Source organism: Ustilago hordei (assembly GCF_900519145.1).
Source record: "Ustilago hordei strain Uho2 genome assembly, contig: UHO2_contig_24, whole genome shotgun sequence".
In the NCBI taxonomy this organism is placed as follows: Eukaryota; Fungi; Basidiomycota; class Ustilaginomycetes; order Ustilaginales; family Ustilaginaceae; genus Ustilago; species Ustilago hordei.
Window position 1 is genome coordinate 297,985 of NW_024545283.1, and position 27,016 is coordinate 325,000.

Consider the following 27,016-nt stretch of genomic DNA (forward strand, 5'->3'; position numbering starts at 1 on the left):
ACAAAAGTGTGATTTGCGATCATCGACGATCAACAACAACAGCATATGCATTGGGTTCCCTTCTTCTTTTTTTTTTTTTTTTTTTTTTTTGTCTCATTCTTGTGTTTCTTTCGATTTTGGCAATCATGATGCATGACACTCGCAGAAGGCTTGAAAGTTGCAGAGAGAAGGGGTTTGCGCGATTACCTTTGAGGTTGAGATGCCGTCTGTGAGTTTCACTGTTTGGCCTGAATAGCTGTCCGCCAACGGTCAGATCAGTGACGGAGACTGGTCAACGCAGATGCACCGCTCGTCCGCTGCCTCGCTCAGCTCAACATCGTGCTCTGGTATGCTCACACTGCTAGCTTTTTGGAGACAGATCGGCTTTCACACAGACAAAGTGAGCAATAAATGTGATGCTGTCGAACACAGGCGGCGCTCAAGATGCCTGTTCTGGGTTGAGCATATTTGTTGTGTGAATGAGTGGCTACCATCCATTCTACAATCCCGGATGGAATGGCTGGGAGGGAATGTGGATCTACTTAAAATCACCCCAGATGTCAGCGAAGGCATCATCTTTCTTCGCTGCTACCGACCCACCTGTTGCACCGAACCCTGCTCCTCCCGTTGTCGAACTAGCATTGTTCGAGCTGCTCCCCCAAACGTCTTGAGTATCGAACAATCCTCCACCACCTCCTCCACCACCTGTGGTTTGAGTAGTTGTCGACCAAGGGTTACCTCCTGCGTTTGCTGCACCGACATTGCTTGGAGTGGTGGTGCTGTTCAGGTTCAAACCTCCCAAAGCGCCCGTTAAGCCTGCGTTACCCTGTGGAGAAATAGGAGCGGAGAAGGAGCCAAAGTCACCAAACCCTCCACTTTGAGTGTTAGTTGCAGCGGCAGGTTTGGGAAGAGCAGAGGAAAAGAGTGACATAATGTCGTTCTTTCCCTTCGTCCCCGACGAAGCAGTGGAGGTGGTAGGAGAGGTAGCGTTGGTGGAGGAAGGGGAAGGTTCGTGCCAGTCCAGGTCGAAGATTCCTCCTCCACCACCCCCGCCGTTGCTTGTCTTGGCTGCTGGTGCGGCTACTGTTGGAGCTGCGGCTATTGGGGCTTGTTTTGTTGCTGATGCTGATGTGGGAGGTCGAGCCGAACTTGGGTCGTCCAGAAGATCGATGGCGGTAGGAGCCTTCTTTACTGGTGCTGCTGCTGGAGCAGCCTGCTTTGTCGTCGTTGGTGCTGTCGAAGCGGAATTTCCCTCTCCATCCAACGTACTGGGATCTTTAGGCGGAGGACCTTCCATAGCCCATCTCCTGCTTTCATACTTGCTCCTGATAAAACTTTCGATCTTGTGATCAGCAGGGACATGACCAGGCTTCAAGTGTGCTTCCCAGTACTGGTTGCATCGTCGATTACCCCATTTCTGGACCGAATCCATCTGCTGTTCTGTCCAAATGTCCAAGTCGATCGATTTCACTGTTCAATTGCAACAATGCAAATCAAGGATGCTACGTTAGTAAAGAGGGTAAGATGGGAGGAAGACGGGGCAAGGGTGGGGTGCGGACCTTTGGAAATATGAGTACCCATCGAACGATGAATACCAGAGCAGCGGATGCAAAGGAAGCAGCCGATGTTCCAGGATGCCCATCTTGGGTCATTCTTCTTGCAGTCTGCGCAAACTTTGTTATCTGGGTGTTTGACGAGGGAGCGAAGCAGTTTGGCGTTTGCTTCTGTTTGCGCCCTTGATTGGGTGGCGCGAGACATCGTGGGTGACAATTAGGCTGCACGATGTTTTGAGAGAATGTACACGGGAAGCGAGAGTGGTTGGCGTTGACGGGATGGTTAAAAGAGTCGTTGACGGGTTAAGGCAAGGACGAAGAATGGGTGATGGAGAGAGGTGGCATCCAACGCCGCTTGTTTGAATGCGAAAGGGAGCCTGCGCGCGACACACACACTTACACTTGAAGAAAGAAGCTTGGGAAATGGACACGCAACACATCAACACACCGACAATGCTTAAGTTCTGTTGGTGTGATTAGCTGTAGATCTAACATTGTCTCTTCTTCCCATTTGTCGCATAGGGCTTGTTCCCGAACCACCATCCATCGTGTCCGCCCGTATCACATCACACAGGCAGACGGCGACCACGCTCGGGCGGACCGGAAAGATTGAAAACGATGCCGATTGAAGATGCAACAATGAAGGAGAAGGGTATGAAAGAAAAGTTTAGGAATACAAGCATTGAGAGCCGATCCTTCGCCTCGACGACGACGACGACGACGACGGCAACTCGGATATGGAGATGCAAAGACAAAACGACGATCGGATGCAAAGATCAAGCTTAGCAGTGGCAAGGAATGGAGGATACGCTTACTGAGCCATATTACCAGTATTAACAAGCGCATCAAGCAGAATACGATCTGAGCTACAGCCTGCATTCCTAATACTTTCCAACAACGGAACCTCGAACGGCGTTGCGAGTACTTTACTGGCATTAGGACTACCAGGGTTTTCCTTGGTAGATTGTTTTATCTGCTGCAAGCTGCCTGACAGAGCCTTCCAATTCCGCTCCCTTTCCCTCAAAGCTTGCAAGCTGAGGTTAGATTCTGGCAAGCCTTCCAACGGTGCGTTACTACCCATTGTCGAAGAACGAGAGGAAGAAGAGCTAGGGTTGGCGGGAGGAAGCTTGAAAGTAGTCCCATCTAGGCCGGAAAGATCAACGAAGGCATCGAGAAGGGAAAGATTGTGACCGCGTGCCGTGGAACCTGCTTTGCCCGTTGTCCTCGCGCTGGCTGTTGCCGGTGCTGTTAACGGAGAGAGCTGCGCATCTCTCAAGTAGCGCACAGCAGATCGAAGCGAGTATTGAACTTCATTGAGGATGCTAAACCATTGCTGGGCTCGTTGTTCGAATGCTTTTGCTCCTTTGGCTGGTTCAGCGTCTGTTTCTGGTTCTGCGGCAGTGAGTTGGACGGCGTCAAGGGCGGATGGAGTTACGCGCAGGAGCGCTCGCATGGAGTCGGCAGCTTGTGGGAGGAGAGACGCAAGTCGCTCGTCGGCTTGCATGAGGAGAAGGATCTGTTGATCGGTCTGTTGGTTGCGAGTGCGTTGTTTGGCCTCGTGTAGGACGTTTTGGGCGTCTTGACGCTGTGCACGGATCTGAGCGAATTTCTTCTCCATGATGGTGTTCTGAAGATCGGAGAGGAGCATGTCCGAGACTTCGGTAGAGGTAGAGGTCGATGCCTGCGTTGTTATTGTTTCTGACATCTTGGCAGAGTGAGTGACGTGGTATTAGAAAGCGAGCGGTGCAGGTTGTGGTAGTTGGTTCGGATATAATGCTGTTGATGCCGAGATGGCGACTTCTGAAAATGCAATGTGGTGTCAAGTAAAGACGAGAAAGATGCGCAGAGATGTCGATGATGGTGATTCGTAGATGAGGGAATGCAAGCAAGGATAATAACGAGGAGGAGGAAAGGGAGGTAAGCAGGTGGGATGGTTTTGTGTGAGTTGGACCGGAAAGCAAGCCGGTTCTCCTTCCTGCGCTAGCAACGAGAGAGTTGCAAGCGCACGTACAATGGGAAGGAGGAAGAAGAGGGAGAGCCTTAATTTGGCAGCTGGTAGATGGCAGCTGTAAAACGGTCTCGCTTAAAGAAAGCTCGCCAGCGATCGTTACACTGCGACCAGGCGAAACTCTCTCTTTTCTCGTGATCAGCATTGCTATGATGTCATGACATCGTTATGCTACAGGCTGGCTAGGAACCGTCCATCAGAGAGGTTCTTTCATGCGGATCAGCTTCGGTGCAGTCCTCATCCCTCTTGCCTTTCAGAATTGCCGGTATGATGACAAAACGGTCCAATAGCTGTGTTGTACACTGCACGCTTTGGACAGTCGCACGAAGAAGCGCAGGCGCAACTATGCATACAACCGATCCTCGACCAGCATCGAATCAGGCCAGGTCCGGAGACAGATGATATGTTAGACCGAGCTCTTCTAAAAAACGGCGATCTAAAAAAACGGCGATCTAAAAAAATGCGATCGGGAGAGAAGAATAGTCACCAATGCCGATCGATTCAATTCGCAACTCTGTCAAGAGTCCAACTCACCAAGAAGATGTCAGTGCGTGAGCGTGTGTGTTGGACCTTTTCCTCAACGTGGCCTTCATCTTCCTGCACCGACCTCAACCTCCCGCTTCCCTTCGCTAGGACAGCAACACCAACCCTGATCTCACCCTGATCTCATCCTCACCACCACCTATCACTCGTAGCTTTGACCCACGATGCACAGCACACTATCCCGCCTCAACGCAGTCTCTGCGCTGTCCACCACAATCGTCCTCACTCTTGTAGTATTCATCGACTTATTCTCCTTCCCTTCCGCCTCCCCCTTCACACCACGCTATCAACCTTCCGGCAACCTTACCATCAACCAGCTCGACGTGGTTCGTGGCAAAGCAGCATGGCACATGGATAGAAACATTCAAGACTTTATCGAAGTCAACTTCAACATTGATGCCGATTTCAGTCCTTTATTCGATTGGAACACCAAGCAAGTTTTTGTCAGTTTAGCTGCACATTACGATTCGGCAAAGCATATCAAGAATCAAGTTGTGATCTGGGACAGGATCTTGAGGAGTAAACAGGATGCGAATGTGGCGGTGAAGGGCGGGAGGAACCAGTATGGCTTGAGAGAGGTGGGGAGGTCCTTTTCGTAAGTACCCTTCCACTCTTTGTTGGCTTTTTCGTAGAAAGTGAGACAAGTGAATGCTAACCTTGATGATGGCTTTTGGCTCATAACAGAAATGTCAAGAACGTCACTTTCACTCTAAAGTACAACGTTATGCCAAAAGTCGGCCTACTGCACTACGACGACGAGTTTGTCACCGATTCCATCACCCTCCCTGCCAAACAGACAGGGTCTGATGGACAACAGGTCAAGGTTCAACGTTTGTACTACTAGACTGGTCACAGAATGTACACATCTCAAAGAGAACAGATGTTGGTGATGCCTGCTCGGGCTGTTTCCACTCTGGTAACAAGGCTTAAGACTTTCCTACTGAGTTGCGCTCTAGAGTTGGATCTGATCCCTTCGCAATAGGACAGAATTGGTGCAACAACGTGAACGGCAGCAGCAATGCAGAAGGAGTTCGAGCGTGCGCAAATACATGGGATGAGATTATTGAGAATGACGATCCAACGTGAAGATATTGGTTGACGTAAGCAGATACAAAAGGGATCGGGTGAGGGACGACCTAATCGGAAATCGAGAATCAGGTTCAACATGGTCCCGCTCGTTGTTATAGCTCGTCATTAAGTAGGATCTACCCACATTCGGCAAGTGCCACTCATTTGTATATATATCAAGCGGGAGGCTCGAGGCTCCCGCCACATACGTTCTCCAGTCAATCGAGCATATATGTTTCTGCCTTAAAAGTAGTAGTGACATCGTACTCGGACTCTCCCCGATCACCAGTTATCGGGACTATACTTCTTCACATTTTCTCAGAGATAAGATAAAATTGCGAATCCATCAAATAACTTTCAACACCTGGAGAGAAAAAAAAAACCCATGTTCATAACACCGCCGCCATCAACCGAAAACAGAGAACGGGTTCTTACGCTTCTTCGCTGTCCCAGGCGTGCCCGCACCTATCCCTGGATCCTTATTGATCCCTGCTCGCTTGACTTGCGTCGTCGCTTTCCCGTTCCCGTTCGCCTTTGCAGGAGCTGCTCTTCCTCGTGCGGTTCCCTCATCCTCAGAATCTGAAGAAGATGAAGAGGAATCAGACTCGATCTCGTCCTCGTCATCGTCAGTCGGCTTGACAGGTGGCTGCTCGACCGGCGTAGGAGGGAAGAAGGGTGCTTGCTGAATCGTAGCTGATGCGCTGAGCGGGGTCGATCCGCCTGTGCTGAGCGGCGAACCTGGTTGCGAGAGGTTCTGACGTAAAGATTGCGGTCGAAGATCTGACAGTCGGGTGAAGGGGGTTGGCTTGGCACTCCCATTACCGTTTCCATTCGATTGAGGCGTCAAGCCACGCAGGAAGGGATTGCCATTCGCACCGGGCGCGCTTCGACGTTGTGTTGAACCCTTCGAGCCAGCCTTGGCTTTGGAGTTGGCGGCACGCGGGGAACGAGGATCGTTCTCAGAGTCGTCTGAATCGATGCCCTTGGTGGAATCTGATCCCGCTTCAGACTCAGTCTCAGGGTCCGAGGAATCAGAAGATGAGCTGGCCGCATCCGAGTCGGACGAGGAAGCTGTTTTGTTGGCAGCAGCACTAGCTTTGCTTTTGGACGATGTCGAGGCTGCCAGACTGCGCCTGCTCGATCGCGACTTGTCAACATCGCTATCGTCATCTGACTCGTCGCTACTGTCTCCTCCATGCGACGTATCTGAACTGGTCACCGAAGCTGACCTCGACCTCGAGCCCATATCGCTATACTGTGGGGAAGACAGGCGATCCTTGAGCGACTTGGAGGGACTTGCTGAGCCTGAGCAGGCAGACTGAACTTTGTCGGCCAACTTCATCCGACGACTTTTCTCTTCCAATTGCTTCGCTGCCGATTCGGAGCTGGTTGCGCGCGCTGGCTCGGCCTGCGACTGAGACTGAGAGAGAAGCGGATCAACATCCATATCGTCCTCATTCCCTCGTGGCACAGCCGAAAGCAAAGGGCTAGTAGCCAACTCTGCTTCCGACGATTCCGACGGGGCTCTGAGCGTGTTCTGGGATGGATCCTGGGATGACATCGGCAAGACGCTCGGAACTTGAGGAGAAGACGGAGTCAAAGAGATCTGTGGCTCAGACAACTGAGAAGCAGACTTGCCCGCTGCTGCCAATTCAGCTGCCTTCTTGGCTTGAGCACGTGCCACTCTAGCAGCCGCCTTCTCGAGTGTGTTTGGAACGCCGGAAGGAGGGGGTAGCTGTAGCGGCTCAGGTGTACCCCTTCCTTCAGCAGCAGCCGCCGTCTTTGCAGCCGCAGCTTTAGTTTCCTTGGTAGCTTTACGCTTCTCCGCAACAGCTTTGTTTCGAGCTGCTTTCTTCTCCGCAGCGAGCTCGGCTGGTGTTGGGGACGGCGCAGGCTCATCTGGCTCGTTTGTCGATGTCTGCGAAAACTTGGGAACCAAGACAGCAGCAGATTGAGACGGAGGAGCCTTCCGAGCATCAGCATCGACTTCAGTTGGAGCAGGCTGAGCACGGCTGCCCGGCGCAACAACTGTCTCTTGCGAAGCTTGCGAGAGTTCCTGGCTGATGGCTGGCATTCCTTCCGAGTCGGCTCCAAACTGTTCTGCAAGCCAGCGATCCATGATCTTGGACGCTTCTCTCTCTTGCTTGTTCTTGCTGCCCTTGTTTCGAGTCATAGCGAGCAGATCCAAGATCGCTTGCGAGCCGCCTTGCCAGACGGGACAATGTTCCTTCTCATGTTCGGGCGATGCTCCGCAGACAATGCAGGTATTCGCTGGCGCCGCTTTAGTAGCTTTCGTGCCATTCGCCTTCGATGCGCGAGTTTCCGCAGCAGCTGATGTGCCCTTTTTGGATGATGCAGAAGATTTGGCAGCAGTGCTCTCCGCTTCCGTAGCTTGAGAGCTGGACGGCACTGCCTCGGCAGAATCGACGGCGGTGGTAGACGCAGGTGCTTCAGCCATGTTCACCGCAGATTTAGCTCGTTCTTCCGGAGTGGCAGGTTGATTAGATGCTGCTGGCTGAGGCTCGGTAGTCGGCGCGCTTTCCGTGGCCTCTTGAGTAGCTGGAGCAGGCTCAGCACTTTCAGTTGCAGGTGCGCCGGCCTTAGAGGCCTTAGTCGCCTTGGACGCATTTGCCGTGTTCTTGGCGGGTGGAGCCGCAACAGCATCGTTCGATTCCTGCGGTTGCTCCGAGACCGTTGCGGTGGGATCCGCAGCGGCAGCAGCCTTCGATGTAGGACAAGCCTTCTTCTTCGCAGGGGTAGCTGCGGGTGCTCCAGGTGAGCCCGATACTTGCTCGAAAGGTGTTTCTGTAACGGCGGCTTGCTCCGAGACTCGCTCAGCAGCAGCAGCATTCTTCGCTTTACCGGACATTTTCTTGGCAGGAGTAGCTTCGGAGGGTGCTTGCAGCTCCTTTTGATGCTCAGATGATTCCACTGTAGCAGCTGTGGCAGCAGCAGCCGCCTTAGTTGCTGCTGCAGCCGTCTTCTTGACAGGAGTAGCTGTTGGAGCCTCTTGGCCCTCCTCCTGCTGCTGCTCAGATATCGTACCGGCTTGCGAAGCAGCAGCGGCACTTGTAGCAGCCTTAGGCGGTCGACTCGACTTCTTCTTTGCAGATGCAGGAGTTGGCGTTTCCGTTTCTTCCTGGGGCTGCTCTGTTGACTCAGCAGCAGTTGAGGAAGCTTTGGTTGCTCGCGCAGTTTTCTTCTTCTTGGCTGGAGTCTCAATCGGAACCTGTGTTTGGCCAGAGGTCTCCGCGGTCGCGGCAACGGCAGGAGCTGTTACGGCTTTGGGAGGTCGACCAAGCTTCTTCTTGGCAGGAGTAGCCGCGGGAGACTCCGAAGCATCGTTTGATTGCAAAGCAGCAGCTGCTGCAGCTGCGGCGAGAGCTGCTTTGGTGGGACGACCAAGCTTCTTCTTTGCCGGCGTGGCTGCGGGAACATCGGACTTAGCTGGAGTCTCTTCGGAAGCTGGACCTGCGGGTATACTGGCTGGTTCTGCAGCTTCATCGGCCGGAGGAGCCAAAGCTTGTGCAGCAGCCTCGAGCGCCTTCTTTGAGGGTCGACCTCGAATTTTGCCGCTGGCTGTCGTCTTGGCTGCTGCTTTTGGGGTGCTTGTCGAATCCGCAGCTGTTGCTGCTGATGCTTCAGCTTGTGAGCTAGAAGAGGAATCTGTTGCCACGGAAGTTGCGTCATTCGCCTGCGTGGGTTCGCAAGGCTCGATAGACGTCGCCGTGTCCACATCCATCGATGCTGTGGCAGGGGTGGGTGATTCTATCACGACCTTCTCCTGTCGTCCCCGTTTCTTGGGCGTCTCTGGGGGTCCTTGCCCCGGAAAGATGCAAGTATTAGCAGAAGGTTGCATTGATGATACCGAGGAGATGTTCTGTGCCTTGAGAAGTGCATTATCAACTGCAACAGGTGCCTCTCCTAAAGCGGTTTCGGAGGCCGGAGCGCTAGCCGTGGCAGTCGCAGGCTCATCGGCTGGCGGAGCTGCCACATCTGACTTCTTGGGACGCCCTCTTTGCTTTTTGGCAGCTGGACCAACGGGCGATGCTGGCGTCTCTGTGGTCACCGCTGCTGTAGAGCCAGCTGACGGAGAGTTGTCGGAACGCTTTCGTTTACTGGAAGCTCGCTTGGAATCGTTGGATTCTTTGGCTGGCGTCGTCGCTGGTGCCACAGCCTCTGCGGTTGGAGCGAAAGGGGTCTGGGCCTGCTTGTTCTTCTTTGCTGCACTCCCAATGGAACCATCGCGAGCATCGGACGCTGAGGTGGACTCAAGATCAGGAAGGACGCTTGCAAGCAAGGCTGCGGGGGATTCGCGGTCTTCCCAGCGGACCCGACCAGTCGTGCCTTGATCAGCGTCTTGATCGACAGATGCAGGCTGAGCAGAGGCGTTTTTGGCTGAACTTTTGCGCGCGCTCTTAGCAGGCTTTGACGTGCTTGGCGTGTGCCCGTTGGCGGGTGGGTGCTCTGATGTGGGGTGAGCAGCGGACGTGTCGTTGGATACAGCTGTCTGTGAAGGCTCAGTCGAGGTTCTGTCGGTGGTTGAAAGAGCCGTCAGCCGCTGTGGAGTAACTGGAGCCTCTTTCGGTGTGAAGGCAACGGATGAGGCCGGCGTTGACGGTAACAGTGGCAGCATCATGGTCGTTATCCCGTTCGCTGACGGAGCTGGAGACTGCATTGAACCACTAGAAGCTGAAACATGTGAGTCGACGGTATCAGCTGAGGAGGTGACGCTGACCGTGAGTCTCGGTGTGAAGGCTGCATGCGTTGCAAGAGCTTTGAGATCGTGCTCGTCGTCAAGGTCGCATACGATGCCGCCCGGGTTGACGTAGCTCATCTCGACCGGGGCTGAGGGAGCAAACTTGAACTTAGACCTCGCCACGCTTTTGAGCGCATGCAGTTCCTGTGGCAGGTCGTCAAAAGCTCGTTCAAAGCCTCGCTTTGCTGGACCTTCGAAGACAATGACAGCAGGTGACGATAGCTGACCTGGTCTTGGCGAGGCTTGAGAGGATGCATAACTGGAAGGCGAGAAGGCTTCGGCATGATGGCGAGCAACGAAGCGGTTGGCAGGGGTTGATGGAGGAAAGTCGTTATCAGCACCTCCGTTCGAGTCGCCAGCAAAGGAAGGGCGGCCACCTCTACTCCTCCTCTTCTTGCGAGACTGGTTGGACTGGCTAGCCTGAGACATGGTCTGACTTGGAGACATCGTCGTTGGAGATAGGGACGAAACCGAAGGTATAAGTTACTGTATAACGACAGTCAAAGGAGGCACCACATATAGCAATAACGACGCAGAGGGGCTAGACAAGGATGATCATCGAAGCGACCACTAGAGAAGTCGAGAGGTTCGCGGCCGTAATGAAGGTAAAGAAGGCCAGCTCTTGCTTGCTGTGCCTTGCTTCTTAAGGTTCGAACTCCTGTCGCATCGGTTCTGCCGGCAGCCCTCGGGATGGGTCGACGCCGTACGGTCGAGGAAGGGGGGATAAATGGTAGATGATGGATGAAGGACAGGGAGTGGAGGTTCAAAAGAGAAGCATCTGTCTCTTTTTTTTTTTTTTTTTTTTTTTTTTTTTTTTTTTTTTTTTTTTTTTTTTTGTTTTTGTCATTTGGCTTTTTCTCGACCTTCGCTTTTTTCTAACATTGTTTTCTTCCAGTCTCCTCTGCCTTGCACGCTGCTCATCACGCTGCTCATAAACGCCTTTGTAGGATGATCCAAACGTGTTTGATTACAACAACTACCGTGAAATAAGGGACAGATTACAAGTACACTGCAATCACCTTGACTGATGAAGACACCAAAAAAAAAAAAAAAAAAAAAAAAAAAAAATGACCATGATTTTCGTGATGTGTGGGTTGGCCAGAGGGAGAGAGCGAAGCATCAGCAGAGAATACCATCTCGACTGGTGTCTCGCGTGCGCTTGGACAGCAAAGAGTGAACAACAGGAGATGGTGAGTAGGCGGCATGCTTGGATGCGCTGTACAATGAAGTGTTTGAAACTGTAGCAGCGCTTGTTAATGGAGGGGCCATCTGAGGCGACGGCGCTGAACGCGAAGAAGTCGCGTTTGACTCGTCTCGATCCATCTTGGCGCTACTACGTTTGACGCCTCGTGACCTTTCTTGTTGTGGTGAGTGGTCCGCATCTTCTTTGCTGGAGTGCATGGCCTCATTGCCTCGACGGGCTTGGCTCTCGAACTGAGCAGAGCGTTGGTTGACCGACTCCGATCGTGGTCTGTATTCTTGCTCGTGTTGGTGGGAAGCTCGCGTATCGGCATCTTCTCTATGACCGTTGCGGTTGGGAGCAGGAGCTGTAGGAGCTGCTGCTGCTGATTGCGGAGCGGAAGGCGTACGGAAGCCTCGAGACTGCGACGAGTCGTGCGAGTATGGCGAACGAAGGATGGAAGGATCCGGGTGCACGGCATCATTGCCTAGCTTGAGCAGACTAGCGACGATGTAAGCACGGTCGAGCGTCTCTCGTCGGTACAGATCGATTCCAAAGCCACCGCCAAGGTGGAGTCGCACGCTGTAGAAATCGTACATCCCATTCCTCTGTCTGAGACGCATGTTCTCCTGAACAAAGATGGTACCTGCTGCGGGCGTCATGAGTCGAGCTGAAGGTGTGCTCATCACTATTTCGGCAGCTGCAGGTACTGTCTGCGGGACGACACCGACAGGGTCGATCAACGAAGTCCAAATGTCTTGGAGCCGGCTCGTCTCGGAAGGATGCACCAGCTCGAACAAGGATCGCTCGTTGAGCTCGCTGGGCTGATAGCCAAGCAGTGCAGAGCATTCGTCAGAGACTCGAGCACATTGCAAGTTGGTCGAGCAGATCATGGTGACCACGGCCGACACGACGCTATCGACAGCGTCACCTGCTGAGCCTGCCAAATGCGTGCTAGCAAGAGGCTGGGACGAGAGGTGAGCCTGGCTATGTTGCTGCGATGCATGCTGGTGCTGCTGATATGATTGCTCGTACGAGAGCGAATGTGAATGCTGAGGCTGCCCCATATGATGTGCCGACTGCCCATGCGACCCGTTCTGCTGCTGTTGCTGATGGTGATATGACCAGGATGGAGTTGGGTAAGCGCCGCCGTAGCTGCTTGCATCGCTGGGATGACGAATGTGGTCGGGACGCGAATAGGGATAGCTCGAAGCCGAGACCGAGTTGGAGGCACTGCGAGGATGAGCGCCAGGACCGTGAGTACGTCCAGCGACTTGCATCACAGCGCTTGAAGAGAGCACGGGAGGCGAGAGCAGCTCATTGTTTCGGGTAGGCGATCGGAAGTAGCCTTGTTCGGAACCGGGAGACTGGCGGGCGTAAGAAGCGGAAGCAGGGGAGCCAGAGACATCTCTCTTGCCCTCGAGTGACTGCAATGTAGCGATTCCAGCCTGGGAAGAAGGGCGAGCCTTCAAGCGAGGACGGCCGCGCTTCTTGTGTTGGACATCGATGCATGTATCGCTTTTGCCGAGGTTTACACAGCGACGGCAGGGCCTGCCAACATCACAAGCTAGATGCGCACGCTTGCAGTTGAGACAGGCTGATGGAACATGCGCCTTGGCAGGCTTGCGGCCAGCTTGTGATGGGTCATCGGCGGAAGGAGAGACGATGGTAGCCGAGGAGGGCTCGGCTGGAGATTGTCGAGAGGCGTGATAGTCGGCAAATTGGCCGGACGAGAGCGAGGCAAGCTTTGAGTCCTGTGCGGTCCTGCGTTCTTCAACTGCAAGTGCCTCTCTGGAAGCTCGAAAGGCGGATGTATGCGTTCCATTCAGGCCAGAGGCGTGCGAGCTCTCGCGACCATGCCAAGAGGTGGATGAAGGGAGGCTTGCAGACAAGTATGGAAGCTGGAAAGCACTCGCACTGCTGCCGTTGCTAGAACTTGAGGTAGAGAGAGGAGGAAGAACGCGTGACGAGAAGGAGGAGCTGGAGCCATCCGATGATCGGTGTTCGAGGGGAGGCGAGCGACGTTCCTTCCAGAGAGGCGGTGGAGGCTGTCGACTTGGGTCGTAGTAAGAACTGCTGCTGGATGCGTAAGATGCTGAGATGGGGTGGCGATACAAATGCAGTCGCGGCGGAGGCGGCAGAACGGACGAAGCTGTTGCCGAAGAAGAGGATGGGAGCATTGGTGGAGAGCGCTGTTGATGTCTCTGGTTGGACAGAGGGGCGTGGCCATTCGATTGTCTGGATAAAGAGGGACTCATGGAGGGCAGCTTGGCCTCCTGAGTTGGAGCACCCCGAGTGTCTGATTCAATCATGAAGAGACAAGGAGCGCAGTGATGCCGATCTATGCGCCAGTCAAAGTGTCGTTACGGAGGGCAGATGGCTAGCAAAGAGGGGAGATCTCGATGTTAAGGTGGGATAGAGATGAGATTGCCGAAGTTCGCACAGGCACACTGGAACTGGAGCCTGCCGTCAAAGCGTTCGCGTGCTTGTATCGCGTTTGGTGGTTATGACGATAGATGCGCTGGGTCAGGTGATTGCAAATAGGATTGAGTGGACGACAGTGCTGCCTTGTACGTTACCTGGTGTTTGAGTGCGAAAAGGTTGGACGAGGACTAAGTGCGGTGTGTGATAATGGTAGCGATGGCGATCATTCCATGGAGTGGATGGTGCTGATGATTGGGGGGGGAGAAGCAAGCTGATTGGGCGAATGAAATCCAAAGTGTGATGGAGAAGGGAAAGGACGAGGAAGAGGAAGAGGGGAAGAGGGGAAGTGGGGAAGTGGGGAAGAGGAGCAGCAGGGAATGAGGAGAGATCCGACCAATGGTTGAAGGGGAAAGGAAGAGAGCAACGCAGATTGTAAAGGCGGAAGCGGGGGCGGAGAGAGAGAGAGAGAGAGCTAGAGAGGCACAAACTGGGCGGAGATCTGGTTCCTGAGCAGCCACAAGAGACACGAGAGGCAGGGACGTGCTGATGCTGATGCTGCTGCTGCTGCTGCTACTGATTTGACTCTTAGTGCAGATGTCGAAAGGCAGCAGAGACGAGAGCGGCGGTGGTTGTCAATGGAAAAAGCGCACGTCAACTCGGGAGATTTACTCGAGGAAAAAGCTGAGAAACAAGAGGGAGGGAAAGGGATCAGCGGACCATGAGCAGGTGCTGGAAAGAGGAGGAAGCGGAGCAAAAAGCGAACCCTTAGACCGGTGAGGTCGGCAAGGCACTGGACGAGTATCGAGCACGAAGCGAAGGAATATTTAAACTCAGGGTTGTAGCGAGACGGTGCGAAGAGAGAGTAACAGAGAGTGTTGTCGAGTGAGTTGATGCGCTGCAAATAATGGAGAGTTGAAGAGCGGCGAGCAAAGTTGCGGGTCGGACCAAGCGGGGCAGCAATCGAAAGCAGTAGCGCAGTATCAGCCGCATATCGCAAACACCCTTCCTGATCCTTTGGTTGGTCCGTTTGTTGCATCCTCCCTCCATTTCACTGCATCTGTCTCTCATCTCAAGACAAGAAAGATTGCGGAGAGAGGGAAGAGGGAAGAGGGAAGAGGAAGCGAGGCCAGGCGAGGTGAGAGCGAATGGGCGTGGCGGCATATGTGGCGTGGCATGGCGTGGGGTAAAAAGGCAAGAAAAAGAGTCAGAGAGCACGCGCCACGAGGCACTGAGGAACAGTGAGGAGAGAGGAACAAAGGGGGAAAAGCGGAAAATAAATAAGAAACCTTTCTTGAAGACGCCCGTTTCGCTCGCCGGGGTTGATCGAACGAGCGAATCAGTAGCGGGCAATTCAACCACAACAACAACAACAACAACAAGAAGAAGAAGAAGAAAAAGAGGGGAAAAAAAAGGAAAAAAAAAAAAAAAAAAAAAAAAAAAAAAAGAGAGAGAAAGTTCGGGCCATTTTTCGGCTTTAGCTTTGGGCGTACGGCGGCGGATATTTTCTAAAGGGCTCAATGATAAGGGTCGAACGCTGGTTTCGGAATAGGCGAGCTGGCAGAGCAAAGAAAGCGGCAAATTGTGCTTGTTCAGTTGGTATCGAAAGCGGAACAGAAAGTGCCGTTGACCTTGCTCCCTGCCGTTTTCGACATTTCGCCTTATCCTCTTTGCTTGCTTATTGGGTGTGGATGCAGGGACCGTGGAAAGGGTGCACTGTAATCATGTTCAGGTACAGCATGTTATACTATCAGTTGCACTGACTGTAGAGCTAAACTTTCCCCGCGTTCTAGAGTTTCAGGCAAACCAAAATGCGATCTAACAAAACATGACCTGTCCTGATCGGATCACATCACCGAGTCGATAGCAAATGATCGTTGCTCTAACTTTGGTCTTCCCTTTCAGTCACCTCTGGTTGACCTTCTGCCTCGAAAACGACGGTTGGAGGGTTGAGAAGCAGAGTGTCTGCTCTACATTTCGTCATCAGATCGTGGGATGCTATTTGACCAACATAGCTGAAGACAGCCCTCCCAGCACAGAACAGTAGGTTTCAAGGTCAGCCTGTTGAGATAATCCTTTCGTCGGACGACAGTCGTTGATCTGCTAATCGTCCAGACAGGTTTTCAAGACTTTCTCGACGGTCAAATGATCGGGAGGCCCAAACAAGATTACAATAATGCGAAATGCAAAATGCGAAATGAGAAATGAGAAATGGTTGTGGAAATTAAGGACGAAAAATGCTGCAATTTATTCGGGCACAGTGCGTATCATCGACAGCTTGAAGTGCACATGGTCGCTTTGTTTTCGGGGATATGACAACTTCTAAATGCTTGAGACTCGCAACTGTTCATGTGAGCTGACACTGCAAAAAGAAGCATCATGCTTTTCATGTGACGCGGAAAGACATGGACAGGCGGACAGATGCAGCGGTGGCAAGCCGTCTGCCACTTGCTTGTCAAAAAGCTCATTTGTAGATCAACAGGGAAAAGGCCATGTGAGGCGTCGCAAATCTATCCGCTGATTGACAGCTTGCTGCGGAGGAAGCAGACAAGACAAGGAGAGGGTAAGACCAGAGCAACCAACCAGTCATTGAGCCCAATCAGGGAGACGGCCTAAGGAATCGATCCAACCTAAACCAGCGACTGTCAGGCAGAGACGGCGTTTCCGAGTTGCCGACGACAGAGGCCACGCATTGCCCAACAGAAAGCGACATGGTAGAAGGGTAAGTGAGTCTTGATGAAGGGTGCAAAATTGTCCATTGTTTCCTGCCATCTCTTCGATGCCCACTCGACGTTGAATGCAGCAGCGCCAGGTCTCTCTCTCTCTCTCTCTCGTGCTCCTTTCAATCGGCAGCCGAAACCTGAAGAAAAAAAAAAAAAAAAAAAAAAAAAAAAAAAAAAAAAAAAAAAAAAGAAAAAAAGGTGTGATTTTCAACCTACAGGCCATGGCTACTTGCGCTGACCTTGTTGAGGTGCTTTCGCCGGTGTCGAGATCGAGTTTTTGGCATTTAGGCGAGCTCTCTTGTCAGGTCGATTAGCCACTGTGAGCGGCCATTCAAACAGCACTGCACTAATATCGGGGCACTTTGACAGTTCGGATCTTCCGTGCCGCACCCTATGTCTGTGTGTGTGATTGGTTAGCGTGGTTTTGACAGATGTCCCCCCTTTCTCTGCTCACTGCTCAAGTTAGCAAGTACTCTATCGAGCTTGGAGTGACCTCTAAGCTGACTGGTGACATTGATCAACTCAAGCACTAACCATCACTTTCGTCTTTCGTCATCCGACCTGTTCGGAAAGAGCAAAAAAGCTCAATCAGAAGAAGAAATAAATAATTAGATAAATAAATAAATAAATAATTAAATGGAATTCTAGAAACTACACCTTGTCTCAAAATGGCAGTTTTGGCAGTTCGGCCTCTCTCATTTTTTATTATTATTATTTTTTAATTTTTTTTAATTTTCTTTTTTTGGACGGGGGTTTCAGGCTCAGGGCCAGTCTAAGCGCATGTGCGGGCAAGCCATGTTCAGAATTCAAATGAGTCGACTCACGGTCCACCTCGCTCTCTTAACTTATCACGCTTTTGACAGGACACGCTCTCTGACTTGTTTGATTCTTGTCTTTGCTTGCCTCTTCATCGCCATCCTCTAGACTTGCCCCTCTCTCGACGAGACCACCACATTCGTCGTCTTGATCCATCTTCGACACTGTACATCGCCGTGGAGTCGGCTCTCCTCTTTCCTCCCCACCGTCGGATACATGGGTTTGTTGCTCTCGGACGCCTCAACCTTTTCTCGCCGGCTTTTCGGCGGCGCTTGATACCCTTGGCAAACCGACCGACCGACCGACCGACCGACTTACTTACTTCATCTCGCTCGCTCAAGGCTGTCGCTTCATAATCACTCTTCAAGCCATCTACAACACCGCTCGGGCACGCCGAGCCTCGTCTTTTGTTGGACCCGATTCAACCGACCATCCCGGTTCAATCTCACGTAGCCGCTGCACAGCTCTCTCTCTCTCTCTCTCTCTCTCTCTCTCTCTCTTTCTCGACCCTACAACGGTGCATGCTGTACTGAAGCTTCACCCTCTGGTCAGATCTCGCTTCCGACTTCCAGCTTGCATCGCTCTTCATTCTTCGCACGCTCCAACAAGCCAAGGCGGTTGTCCTATTATTCCCTGCCGCTGCAGCTTGCTTCATTTCGGCTACATCAGTCCCCACGCAAAGTCCCTTTCATCACCAACGCTTTGCCGTTGTCAAACATTCCACATTCAACACTACCAACGTCTGCGTAATACCGCCAATCGCACTCGCTTCACTCCCATACTCCGCGCGCGCCACCGCCCAAGAAGGTGCGAGTAGATGGTGCGCTCCACCTCCTCATCTCTTTCGCCCCTCCCTGACAAACAGGCAGTCCATGCCATCGCCTCTCTTTTCTCTGGGTACAACATTCGCCCTTCGGATCAAGGACAAAGGTAGACCGACGTTGCGTCTCTTGACTTCCGTCCTTACCTCTACCATACACGTCTAGAGAAGGCAGCATCCACGCACGCCAACGGAATCCACCTACAGGCATCCATAACTCCGACACCGAGAGAGGAAATTTCCCCGCACTTTGCCCGCGAGGCGTCTCGCTCATGGCTAGATTCGCCTCCGTCAGTGCAACAACTATGTTTCAGCCAACTTGGAACCAAGGGGCAGCTGCTCAAAATCCGCCAAACCTCCACGACGATGTCCATCCCAACATGCACCTGTCACAGCACAACGGCTATGATGCCGCCTCCAATATGGTTTTCCAACCATCATCCGACCAAAGGTACCTCTACGATGGTTCTTCAACAGCAAGCTCCAATGGAGCACCACCATCAGCATCAGCATCCGACAACTACTCTTTGCAGCATCACCAACAGCAGCAGCAGACGCATCAGGTTGCCTCAACTCCCAATCACGTCGACGATGGTCATCCTTTCGACAATCAGCATGCATCTTCGGCATCGCATCCTCCTCTCTTCCTCGATGGCTCCTCCATGTCCATGCACAACTCCAACCTCAGCTTCGGTCAACATGCGCAGAGCCTCAGCCGGGGCTTTTCCGACGCCAGAGATTCGCAGACCGACGACTGCATGCCGAGCCAGAACGACCAGTATTCATCACGGTCTCAGACAGGTTCCGAGCAGAGCTGGTCTCAGCAGGATGGCGCATCGCTTGGTGGCTTCACCCCAGGCCTTCAACGCGCAGCTCGACCAGCTGCACTCAAGGTTAATATGGCTTCGGTCGTCTCAGGCGACGGATACGCAAATCCTGGTCAGAACGACATGCCGGGAGCCGGTCCCGAGTCAGCAGGGCCAGGCACCGCTGAAACGCCGCTACAGACCCGCTTCGCGCCCTTGCCGCAGCTTCAGCCTTCCATATTCGACGGGCAAGCAGCTCAAATGCAGCGACGGACCGATTCTGCCAACCACACATCGAAAGAGGACGCAGCTATGCCACAGAGCTCCGGACTCATGCCTGCTTTCGGCTCGGAAGCCAGCTTTCCCAATCACGCTGCTGGCTCAGAAACTCCTGCGCTCAGTCAACGGAACGCAGAGCATGCTTCCGACAGTCCACAGTTTCACCAGGGCGAGTCTCTTGTTGGAGTGCCAGGCATCCCAGACAGATTGGGGCCTTCATCTGGCCATCTCGGCGTCCCTGCTTCCCCAGGCTCGCCCATGATGTCGCAGCTCGGTGGCGGTGGTGGTCAACACAGTCCTAGCTCAACGCTTTCTGGCGCCTTCTCGTCTCGACCGGGCAGTCGGCCTGCAAGTCGTGGACTCAAGTCGGTCGCAAACTTCGCTTCATCGGTCGGCACTGAAACTGCGTCCAGGAGCGAGATGCTTGCAGGTCGTCCGCGTTCCAGTTCCGGCAGCGGTGCTGCGGTCCGTCCCATCTCGGCTTTAACCAGAACTACTAGCATGCAGAGCGATCTCGCATCGCATCAGGCTGATCCGCATCATCCTGGATTGGCGCAGAGCCGTAGCGTGCAGAATCTTGGTCAGATGCAGAGCCCAGACGTACCACCACATCTATCGAGTCCACGAAATTCTGGCCATCTTGGCATGGAGCCATGGAGTCCTGCCCATCCCCAAATGACGCAGTCGCATGGCTTTCGTGGGCCTTTCTCCGGTCCAGGTTTCCAGACCCCTCAGATGCCGCAATTTAGCCCCACACTCACATCGCCAGCACAGTCGCAGTACTCGCCACAAACGCATTTCGGCTCGCATACACCTGGGATGGTGCCTTTCTTTTCGCCGTCGATCGAAACATCGCATCAATTCAACTCTTCCAACAGTCTCGCTTCAGACTTCGAGATTGCTGGCTTCAGCGAACAGCGATTGTCGTCTGTATTAGCAAACAGTGCCTCCATCAGCTCGGCACCTTCTACAGGTGCTCATCCACACGAGGGTCACAGCACACCTACCATCGTCGAGGAGGAGGAGGACACTTCGCACAGCGATGCACGTGCAATGATGTCGAGATCCATGCAAAATGATCTTCGATTGGATGGCAGCTTCCATCCGCACCCGCATCAGCATCAGCATCAGCATCAGCATCAGCATCAGCATCAGCATCAGCATCCACACCCGCAACACCAGCATTTCCACCAGCATCCGCATCAGCATCCACAACACCAACAACATCCTCACCAGCTTCAGCACCAACAACAACAACAGCAGCAGCAACCACCGTTCATGTCGAGCCAAGGACCTCCCGTTTGCCAGCGATCACGCTCCGAGGTACCGGCCATGCCCATGGATGCACCACCAACATTCCGCAGCCAAATGGCAAACCCGCCCAGCATGCGGCCCAGTCTGTATCAGCAGCTCTCGATGGCCGAGATGAACCAGTGGCGCCAGATCCACGGCCTTGGCGTCAGCGAGCGCAATTTTGGCGACTGTTCCGCTTTCATCGATGACTACATCCGCCAATACATCTCCACACCGAGTCGACTAGGTCTCGGCGAGAGAAACGTGCTTATCATGACGACAAAAGTGGCGCAGAAAAGTTACGGTGCCGAGAAGCGCTTCTTGTGCCCACCGCCCCTCGTCATTCTGATTGGGAGCAGTTGGTGGAATGTTTGTCCGGCTTCAACGCGATTGTCGCCCTTCTCTCCTGTCGGCCCAACTGACCCGGATCAGACGCCGACGGCGCTGTCACCGCCTCGTGTCACCATCAACATCAGCGGTGAGCCAGGCATCCAGGATGGCGCGCTCGAGTGGGCCTCCAGCAGCGGACGTCTCATCGATGTTGGCAACCCTTCGTCAGAGATGGCCATCTCCGGTCGATGCATTGGCAAACAGCTTTACATCTCGGACGTTGACGAAAAGAGGCGCCACGTAGAGGCGCTCGTCTCCATCTCCGTTCCTGGATCCTCGCCCATGGATCGTCGTCTACTCGGCACGTTCCCAAGTCGACCCATCAAGGTGATCAGCAAGCCAAGTAAGAAGCGTCAGTCATCACGCAACACGGAGCTCTGCGTCAATCACGGTTCGGTTATCTCTCTCTTCCACCGTCTCCGATCGCAGACCGTCTCGACGCGTTATCTTTGCGTCTCGGGCGCACCGTCCTGGTTCAAGGGATCAGACAACCAGCCCTTCCTCAACATGAACCCACGTGATCAGAAGGGTCAAGAGCCACCGAGTTGCTTCGTTGCGAAGATGTCGAGCTGGGATCCCTTCATCATCTATTTGGTCGATCCGAAGAAGCGTGCTGATGCGACACCTTCAGAGCCATTACAGCCGCCAGTGAAGGGCTACCCGCCTCCGCCGCCGAATGCCCTGCCGACAACAGGCCTGACCAGCTCGCAGATGACGATTCACTACAACCAGCCTGTCGTGCTTCAGTGTCTCAACACCGCTGTAGTCAGCCCAGTCATGGTAGTACGCAAGGTGGAAAGAGGCACCACTGTGCTTGGTGGCGCTTCAGCCGGCCCTACCGATTCGCTCGCCCGCGAAGCATTCGGCGATCCCGTTTCGCAGCTGCACAAAATTGCGCTCGAAGTGCTTGAGGATCCATCCGCATCGGTGCCGCGACCTCCAGGAGATTTGGCAGATCCCATGTCACCTGGTCACAGTGGACCATTCCTGGCGTGTCTCAACGAATCCGTAGGCATGCATCGTCCGAGCGAGCCGAGGAAATGGGTGAGCAACAGCGCTTTTAGTGTACCCTCAACTCCAACAACGCCGGTCAATTCGATGAACTTTGCTGCCATGGAGTCTGGCGACATCCCATCCAGTGGATTCCTGCCGACAAGTCCTACTGCCGCAGCTGAATATGCAGCAGAACAGACGCGCTACTCGCTGAACGCGGCTCGAGATGGATCCATGATGTCACCGTCAGCTTCATCCTCTTCGCACGACGTCTCTGCGATGGAGCCGCCGCCCTCTTCGGATGGAGGCAAAGTGAAGCGACCTCGTCGGGTTTCCTCTTCGGTGGTGGTGCAGAAGGAACGTGCCGCTGCGGCTGCGGCTAGCAAGAATCGCAGGCGTGGACAGTCGCTATCGGTGGTCGGCATGCAGAACCAGGGTCTCTCAGAGGTCGAGATCATCCGTCGAACGGGATCCTATACCGGCTCTCTGGCGTCCGACTCTTCTGCTACAGGCAGTGCAGCGCCGGGTGCCATGTGGTCCGTCGAGGTCGCCGACTCAGATATCTGGACGGTCGTCGGCACGGACATTGCACGCCATTCATTCTATGTGCCACCGCAGATTGTCGGCGGTTCGGCACCGCAGACCAACATCACGGATGGCAACATTGCGCATCTTATCACAGTGCCTGCTCCAAGTCAGCCGATCACACCGATCCCGGTCATCTCGAACGTGGTGGCGCCGGGTCACGATGGCCGATCGCCTATGCCGGCTCCATCGAACGACCAGAGCCCGGGACTCGTGACCATCTTGGGCGGAAACTTCCATCCGAACCTCTTCGTCTTCTTCGGCGATTGGAAGAGCACGCATGTTGAAGTGAGATCGAGGCAGACCATTGTCTGCTCGGCTCCTCCAGCGTTTGATTCTGGCTTGCCAAGAGGTCGAGTCCCGATCCTGATCGTTCGACACGATGGAGTGATCTTCCCGACTGACTTCCATTACCAGTGCTGATGCACATCAAGTGGCCCTTTGACAAATCTGCTGCTGTGTCTCTGGTCAAGTCGCATCACTTCTCTCTTCGCATTATCGATCCCTCCTTCTCTTTCCTCTTCTCTTTCTACTTCTCTTTCTTCTTCTCTTTCTTCTTCTCTTTCTACTTCTCTTTCTTCTTCTCTTTCTTCTTCTTCTTTGCTTCCTCCTTAGGGCTCAAGAGTACTTTTTCATTAGGTTTCATTGTCGTTAGCTCGAATGTCATTCATCGTCTTGTCACCATCTCACTCTACGCAGCTGTGAGCCTGTGATTGAATCTTGTGATCCTCTGTAAGCTTGTAAAGCGTTGAGTGGCTGAGGATTTTCGGCCGGAAGAACAACTTTCTGTGTCGCGGCTATCTGGAAAGCGGATATTTAGGGTTAGCGCGACGACTGGAATCCAGAAGTGACGTGTGAGCTTGGACCACAAATTCTCCACCTGGACCATCTGCTCACCACACTACCATCTGTTCGCAGTCTCAAACGTTCAAGATGTCGGCAGCAGCAGGTACAACCCGCAAGCTCAAGGTGCTCATGGCACACGGCTATACCAGCAACAAGTTCCAATTTCATAAAAGATCTGGTGCTATCCGCAAAGCATGCCGTGACGTGGCCGACTTCATCTTTATCAACGGTCCGCTAATTGTACAGCCTATCACATGGGCTGGTGACCTCGATACCCCCGACGCCGAAGAAGGCAAAGTCATCGACGAAAACACGCCAATCGAGGAGCAGCCAAGAGCATGGTGGAGGGCTGATGACGATGGAAACTACCTGGATTGGGACAAGTCGGTCGACTACATCAACGAGGTTCTGAAGACGGAAGGACCTTTCGATGGCATTGTAGGGTTCTCGCAAGGAGGCTGTCTTGCAGGTATTCTGGCGAGTGCCTTCGAAAAGCCAGAGCGAATGCCTGGTTTGAAGCTGCCAAAAGAGCAAGGTGCTTTCAAGTTTGCCGTGGCGGTCTCGGGTTTCAGGAGCAGAGATCAATTGCACCAGAAGCTCTTCGAGACGCCGATCGAGACCCCTGTCCTGCACGTACTTGGAAGGGCTGATCAGATCGTCGAGTTGGAGCGCTCGCAGACGCTCGTAGACGTTTGCAAGAACTCGAGGGTGGAGCTTCACGACGGTGGACACTCGTTGCCTTCTCAGTATGTTCTCATGGTGCCTAACATCCGGGTGACGCTGACCTTCGTTGTTTTAGCAGGTCTTAGACACTGACTCAGCTGTCTTTTCCCTGACTCTGTTCTCCTCTTTCTATCGTGCGTTGACAGGGCTCCTTGGCGCAACTTCTTCCGCGACTTCTTTAGCACCTTCACTTCGGACCCTTACGTCCCCAACGATGAGTGGAAGAAGATCCCTGGCCCATCCGAGCGTCCACGCGGCGAGACACCCGCCGGATCTGGCACCGTCACTCCAACGCGCGAAGCAGCCACCGAGGCAGCGACAAACTCTTCAGCAGTGACCACAGCATCAGACGCAGGTGAGCGAGACATCGATCCATCGAATCCTGCACGATCCGTTCCTAAGAAGAAAGCCAATTCGCCTTTCCTGGTGCATCAGAAGTGGAAACAAGAGCAGGAGCTGAGAAGAAGGAAGGCGGAAGAACAAGGCTCTAACGGTGGAAGCGGGAAGAGCAAAGGTAGGAGCCGAAGCCTAGAAGAGCCGACGACCGATTTGAACGGTCCGGTAAGGATCATCATGAAGCTGTTTAGATTCTTGATCATGGCAACCGCAGCGGTGATGGTGGCGGGTTTCTTCATTGCTGGTGATCCGCTGTGGGGTTACCGAGGCAAGTATACGAGGTTGAGGACGTATATGCCTGTAAGTAGAGCCCTTCAGTCCCAAAGCTAGAGAGATCTTGTGTGCGTAGAACTGACGCGAACAATTCATTTGATCGCTTTACAGTATCGAGAGAAGATCTTTTCGCTACCAGAACTCGCCATGTACAATGGTCGCGACCCTAAGAAGCCTGTCTATGTAAGTGTCTGCGACGGTACAGAAAATAAGACAGAGCAAGGAAGGGAAATGGGAGCAAAGCATGCTGACCGATGATTACCTGCTCTTCTCACCTTTGCCTTACTTGTAGATTGCCATCCTCGGCGATGTCTACGACGTTTCAGCTGGACGACACATCTACGGTCCCGGTGGATACTATTCTTTCTTCAGTGGCAAGGATGCCAGCCGAGCCTATGTGACAGGATGCTTCAAGACCCACCTTACCTACGACGTGCGAGACTTTGGTGACAAGCAGATGAACGTAAGTCTTTTGCCCAGCTTTCCGCTTGTCCCCGAGACAAGCTCTGAAGCGGACTAACTGACCTTGAATACTCTCTCTTCGAGCCTCACAATAGGATCTGGTTTCATGGCGTGACTTTTACGCAAACCACGACAAGTACTACAAGGTTGGAAGGGTGGTTTTGCCACCCATTGATCCTAGTGTACCTGTGCCGGAACCGTGTAAAGAATCCGTCGGGCAGAAGACATAGTCTCGAACCCCTCGCTCCCACACCCACCCACCTTCGCTGCAGACAAGTGGCACAACACTGCATTGCAATGCCAAGAACAAAGTTTGAAGGCTGATCTGTGGCGTACAAGTGTGTGAGTCTGTACAGTTGATCCGCGGCTAGCAGACGCTGCGGTACACATGCATCGGGTGCAGTGTAGTAGGTCGGAAGCAGTGAGGATGAAGGACCGCTGGGAAGCCATATGAGCATTTCATTGCTGGTGAGAAGCTCAAGGTGTATGGGTGAAAGCCACAAGGATGTGAGAGCCTGGAGTTTAGTGTTCCCGTTGTGTGTTCGATCCTTGCCTCACATTGACACCGACACCAGGGCCCGTTACCCGTTGCACATTACGTACGCAGACCTCCGAGCAGCCCCACAACAGGACGGGCAACTTTCAAGTCTGAAAGATCTCGGAAGTCGGTGCATGGATCTGGGGCGCTTTTACGCAACGTTGAGGCGGCTTGCTTGCAACCACTGCGAAAGTTGACACTGTGCGCTTCTCGAGAGTTATTGCATGCTAGACAGCTGCATGGTATATCGCCACATGCACGTATGTCGGCGTGAGGTTCGGTAAAAGCATCAAACGACAGGAGACAGCGATGGTATCGTGTCAAGCTCGGTAGACATCAGGAACGAGCAGGTGAGCGGTTGCGCGTGAGAGAAAAGGAGGCGCTTCTCTTTCCAACACTCTGCTCGCTTGTAGCACGGCTTCCCACGCTTGGCACCAAGAAAGATCTGGCTGGATGGCTGGCTTGGGACAGGGGTTGAGAGGGATAAGCCGGGACGCTGGGTTTGAAAGAAGCAGTATGCGGTATAGCACTGCAACGATGGCGAAGCGACCGAGACACGGAGACACGGAGACACGGGATGTCGGGATTTTAATGCCCTTTCTTTTTCCTAGTTCAGACCTTCAATTTGGCTGGCTCACAGCTAAGTTTTAAGTGAAAGCATGTGAGCTCTAGTTCGATCTCACATAGTCGCCACCTTGGCTTACTCGGATATGCACCATGTTGCCTGGACCGACTGTCGCGATAGGCGTCGGCATAGCAGCTGTCTGATACCCGACGAGGTAGAAGATAGTTGCCCCGTCATGTTTAGCATTACATCGCAATCGCTACCTGTGATCAACGCTGTTTGCTGCATGTTCTACAACTGTTTACAACTGTAAGTTACCTACGACACTCTTTTGTTTGCTCGTTGGGCAATTTTATCCTGGAAGCAAGACAGAGAGCTCAGCTGATCTCTACCTGCAGCGGGACCCTTTCGTACAGCGACCATTTTTATTTCTTCATTTCTACATATATTCCAACCTTTTACATTTATTTGGCGGAGTTTGACAGCATGTGTCGAATGGCGTTGCCAGGTAACGGCCCGAAAGCGACGAAAAAGGCCCTTCGCATATCATTGTTCGTTGGTCCCCTCACACTTTCTGAAGCACTTCTAGATCCTGGCAGCCTGGTCTTGTCCTTTTTGCTCGCAACGATGCTCATCTCAGAAACTGGCTCGTTCTCTTTTCAAGTCTACCGAACCAGCCAGCTCCACGGTACCGAAGTTGACTCGCTACTTGCCTGCACTCACACGCTCCTAGAACTATGTCATTGTCCAGGCCTGGACTGCAGTGTCGCCCAGATTCGGCTAGTTGCCTCCGAAACGCTGCAAAGAGAACAGCCGGATCTTTGCCTTTGCTTGTCTGCAGTGTGAGATACTACTGCTTGACTGGCTTGGTTCGTTTGATTGAAACAAGATTTAGCCTCTTGATCGAAGCCTCCGGTAGAATTGACCACATCTTGCAGCTTCTCGTCTTACCAGCTTCTGCTCACATTCCCTTGGTATTGCTTCCTCTGAGTCTTTT

At 53.2% G+C, this 27,016-nt stretch overlaps 8 protein-coding genes across 8 annotated transcripts; 4 read left to right on the forward strand and 4 right to left on the reverse strand.

The window, feature by feature from the left end:
* Positions 1-517: 517 nt before the first annotated feature.
* Positions 518-1,737, reverse strand: UHO2_07197 (uncharacterized protein; the record flags this gene model as incomplete). Its single annotated transcript, XM_041558999.1, has 2 exons — positions 518-1,449; positions 1,539-1,737. The coding sequence occupies 2 exons, from the start codon at positions 1,735-1,737 to the stop codon at positions 518-520; spliced, it is 1,131 nt and encodes a 376-aa protein (XP_041414933.1).
* A 606-nt stretch (positions 1,738-2,343) lies between these two features.
* On the reverse strand, positions 2,344-3,237 carry UHO2_07198 (uncharacterized protein; the record flags this gene model as incomplete). The annotated part of the gene is made up of 1 exon (XM_041559000.1): positions 2,344-3,237. The coding sequence occupies one exon, from the start codon at positions 3,235-3,237 to the stop codon at positions 2,344-2,346; it is 894 nt and encodes a 297-aa protein (XP_041414934.1).
* A 1,010-nt stretch (positions 3,238-4,247) lies between these two features.
* UHO2_07199 (uncharacterized protein) lies at positions 4,248-4,927 on the forward strand (the record flags this gene model as incomplete). Its single annotated transcript, XM_041559001.1, has 2 exons — positions 4,248-4,678; positions 4,768-4,927. The coding sequence occupies 2 exons, from the start codon at positions 4,248-4,250 to the stop codon at positions 4,925-4,927; spliced, it is 591 nt and encodes a 196-aa protein (XP_041414935.1).
* Positions 4,928-5,557: 630 nt separating this feature from the next.
* On the reverse strand, positions 5,558-10,357 carry UHO2_07200 (uncharacterized protein; the record flags this gene model as incomplete). The annotated part of the gene is made up of 1 exon (XM_041559002.1): positions 5,558-10,357. The coding sequence occupies one exon, from the start codon at positions 10,355-10,357 to the stop codon at positions 5,558-5,560; it is 4,800 nt and encodes a 1,599-aa protein (XP_041414936.1).
* A 672-nt stretch (positions 10,358-11,029) lies between these two features.
* On the reverse strand, positions 11,030-13,402 carry UHO2_07201 (uncharacterized protein; the record flags this gene model as incomplete). Its single annotated transcript, XM_041559003.1, has 1 exon — positions 11,030-13,402. The coding sequence occupies one exon, from the start codon at positions 13,400-13,402 to the stop codon at positions 11,030-11,032; it is 2,373 nt and encodes a 790-aa protein (XP_041414937.1).
* Positions 13,403-18,175: 4,773 nt separating this feature from the next.
* On the forward strand, positions 18,176-22,639 carry UHO2_07202 (uncharacterized protein; the record flags this gene model as incomplete). Its single annotated transcript, XM_041559004.1, has 1 exon — positions 18,176-22,639. One exon carries the CDS (start codon positions 18,176-18,178, stop codon positions 22,637-22,639), a length of 4,464 nt encoding a protein of 1,487 aa, XP_041414938.1.
* Positions 22,640-23,149: 510 nt separating this feature from the next.
* On the forward strand, positions 23,150-25,146 carry UHO2_07203 (uncharacterized protein; the record flags this gene model as incomplete). Its single annotated transcript, XM_041559005.1, has 5 exons — positions 23,150-23,808; positions 23,932-24,481; positions 24,566-24,637; positions 24,747-24,917; positions 25,012-25,146. The coding sequence occupies 5 exons, from the start codon at positions 23,150-23,152 to the stop codon at positions 25,144-25,146; spliced, it is 1,587 nt and encodes a 528-aa protein (XP_041414939.1).
* Positions 25,147-26,505: 1,359 nt separating this feature from the next.
* On the forward strand, positions 26,506-26,865 carry UHO2_07204 (uncharacterized protein; the record flags this gene model as incomplete). The annotated part of the gene is made up of 1 exon (XM_041559006.1): positions 26,506-26,865. The coding sequence occupies one exon, from the start codon at positions 26,506-26,508 to the stop codon at positions 26,863-26,865; it is 360 nt and encodes a 119-aa protein (XP_041414940.1).
* Positions 26,866-27,016: the final 151 nt, after the last annotated feature.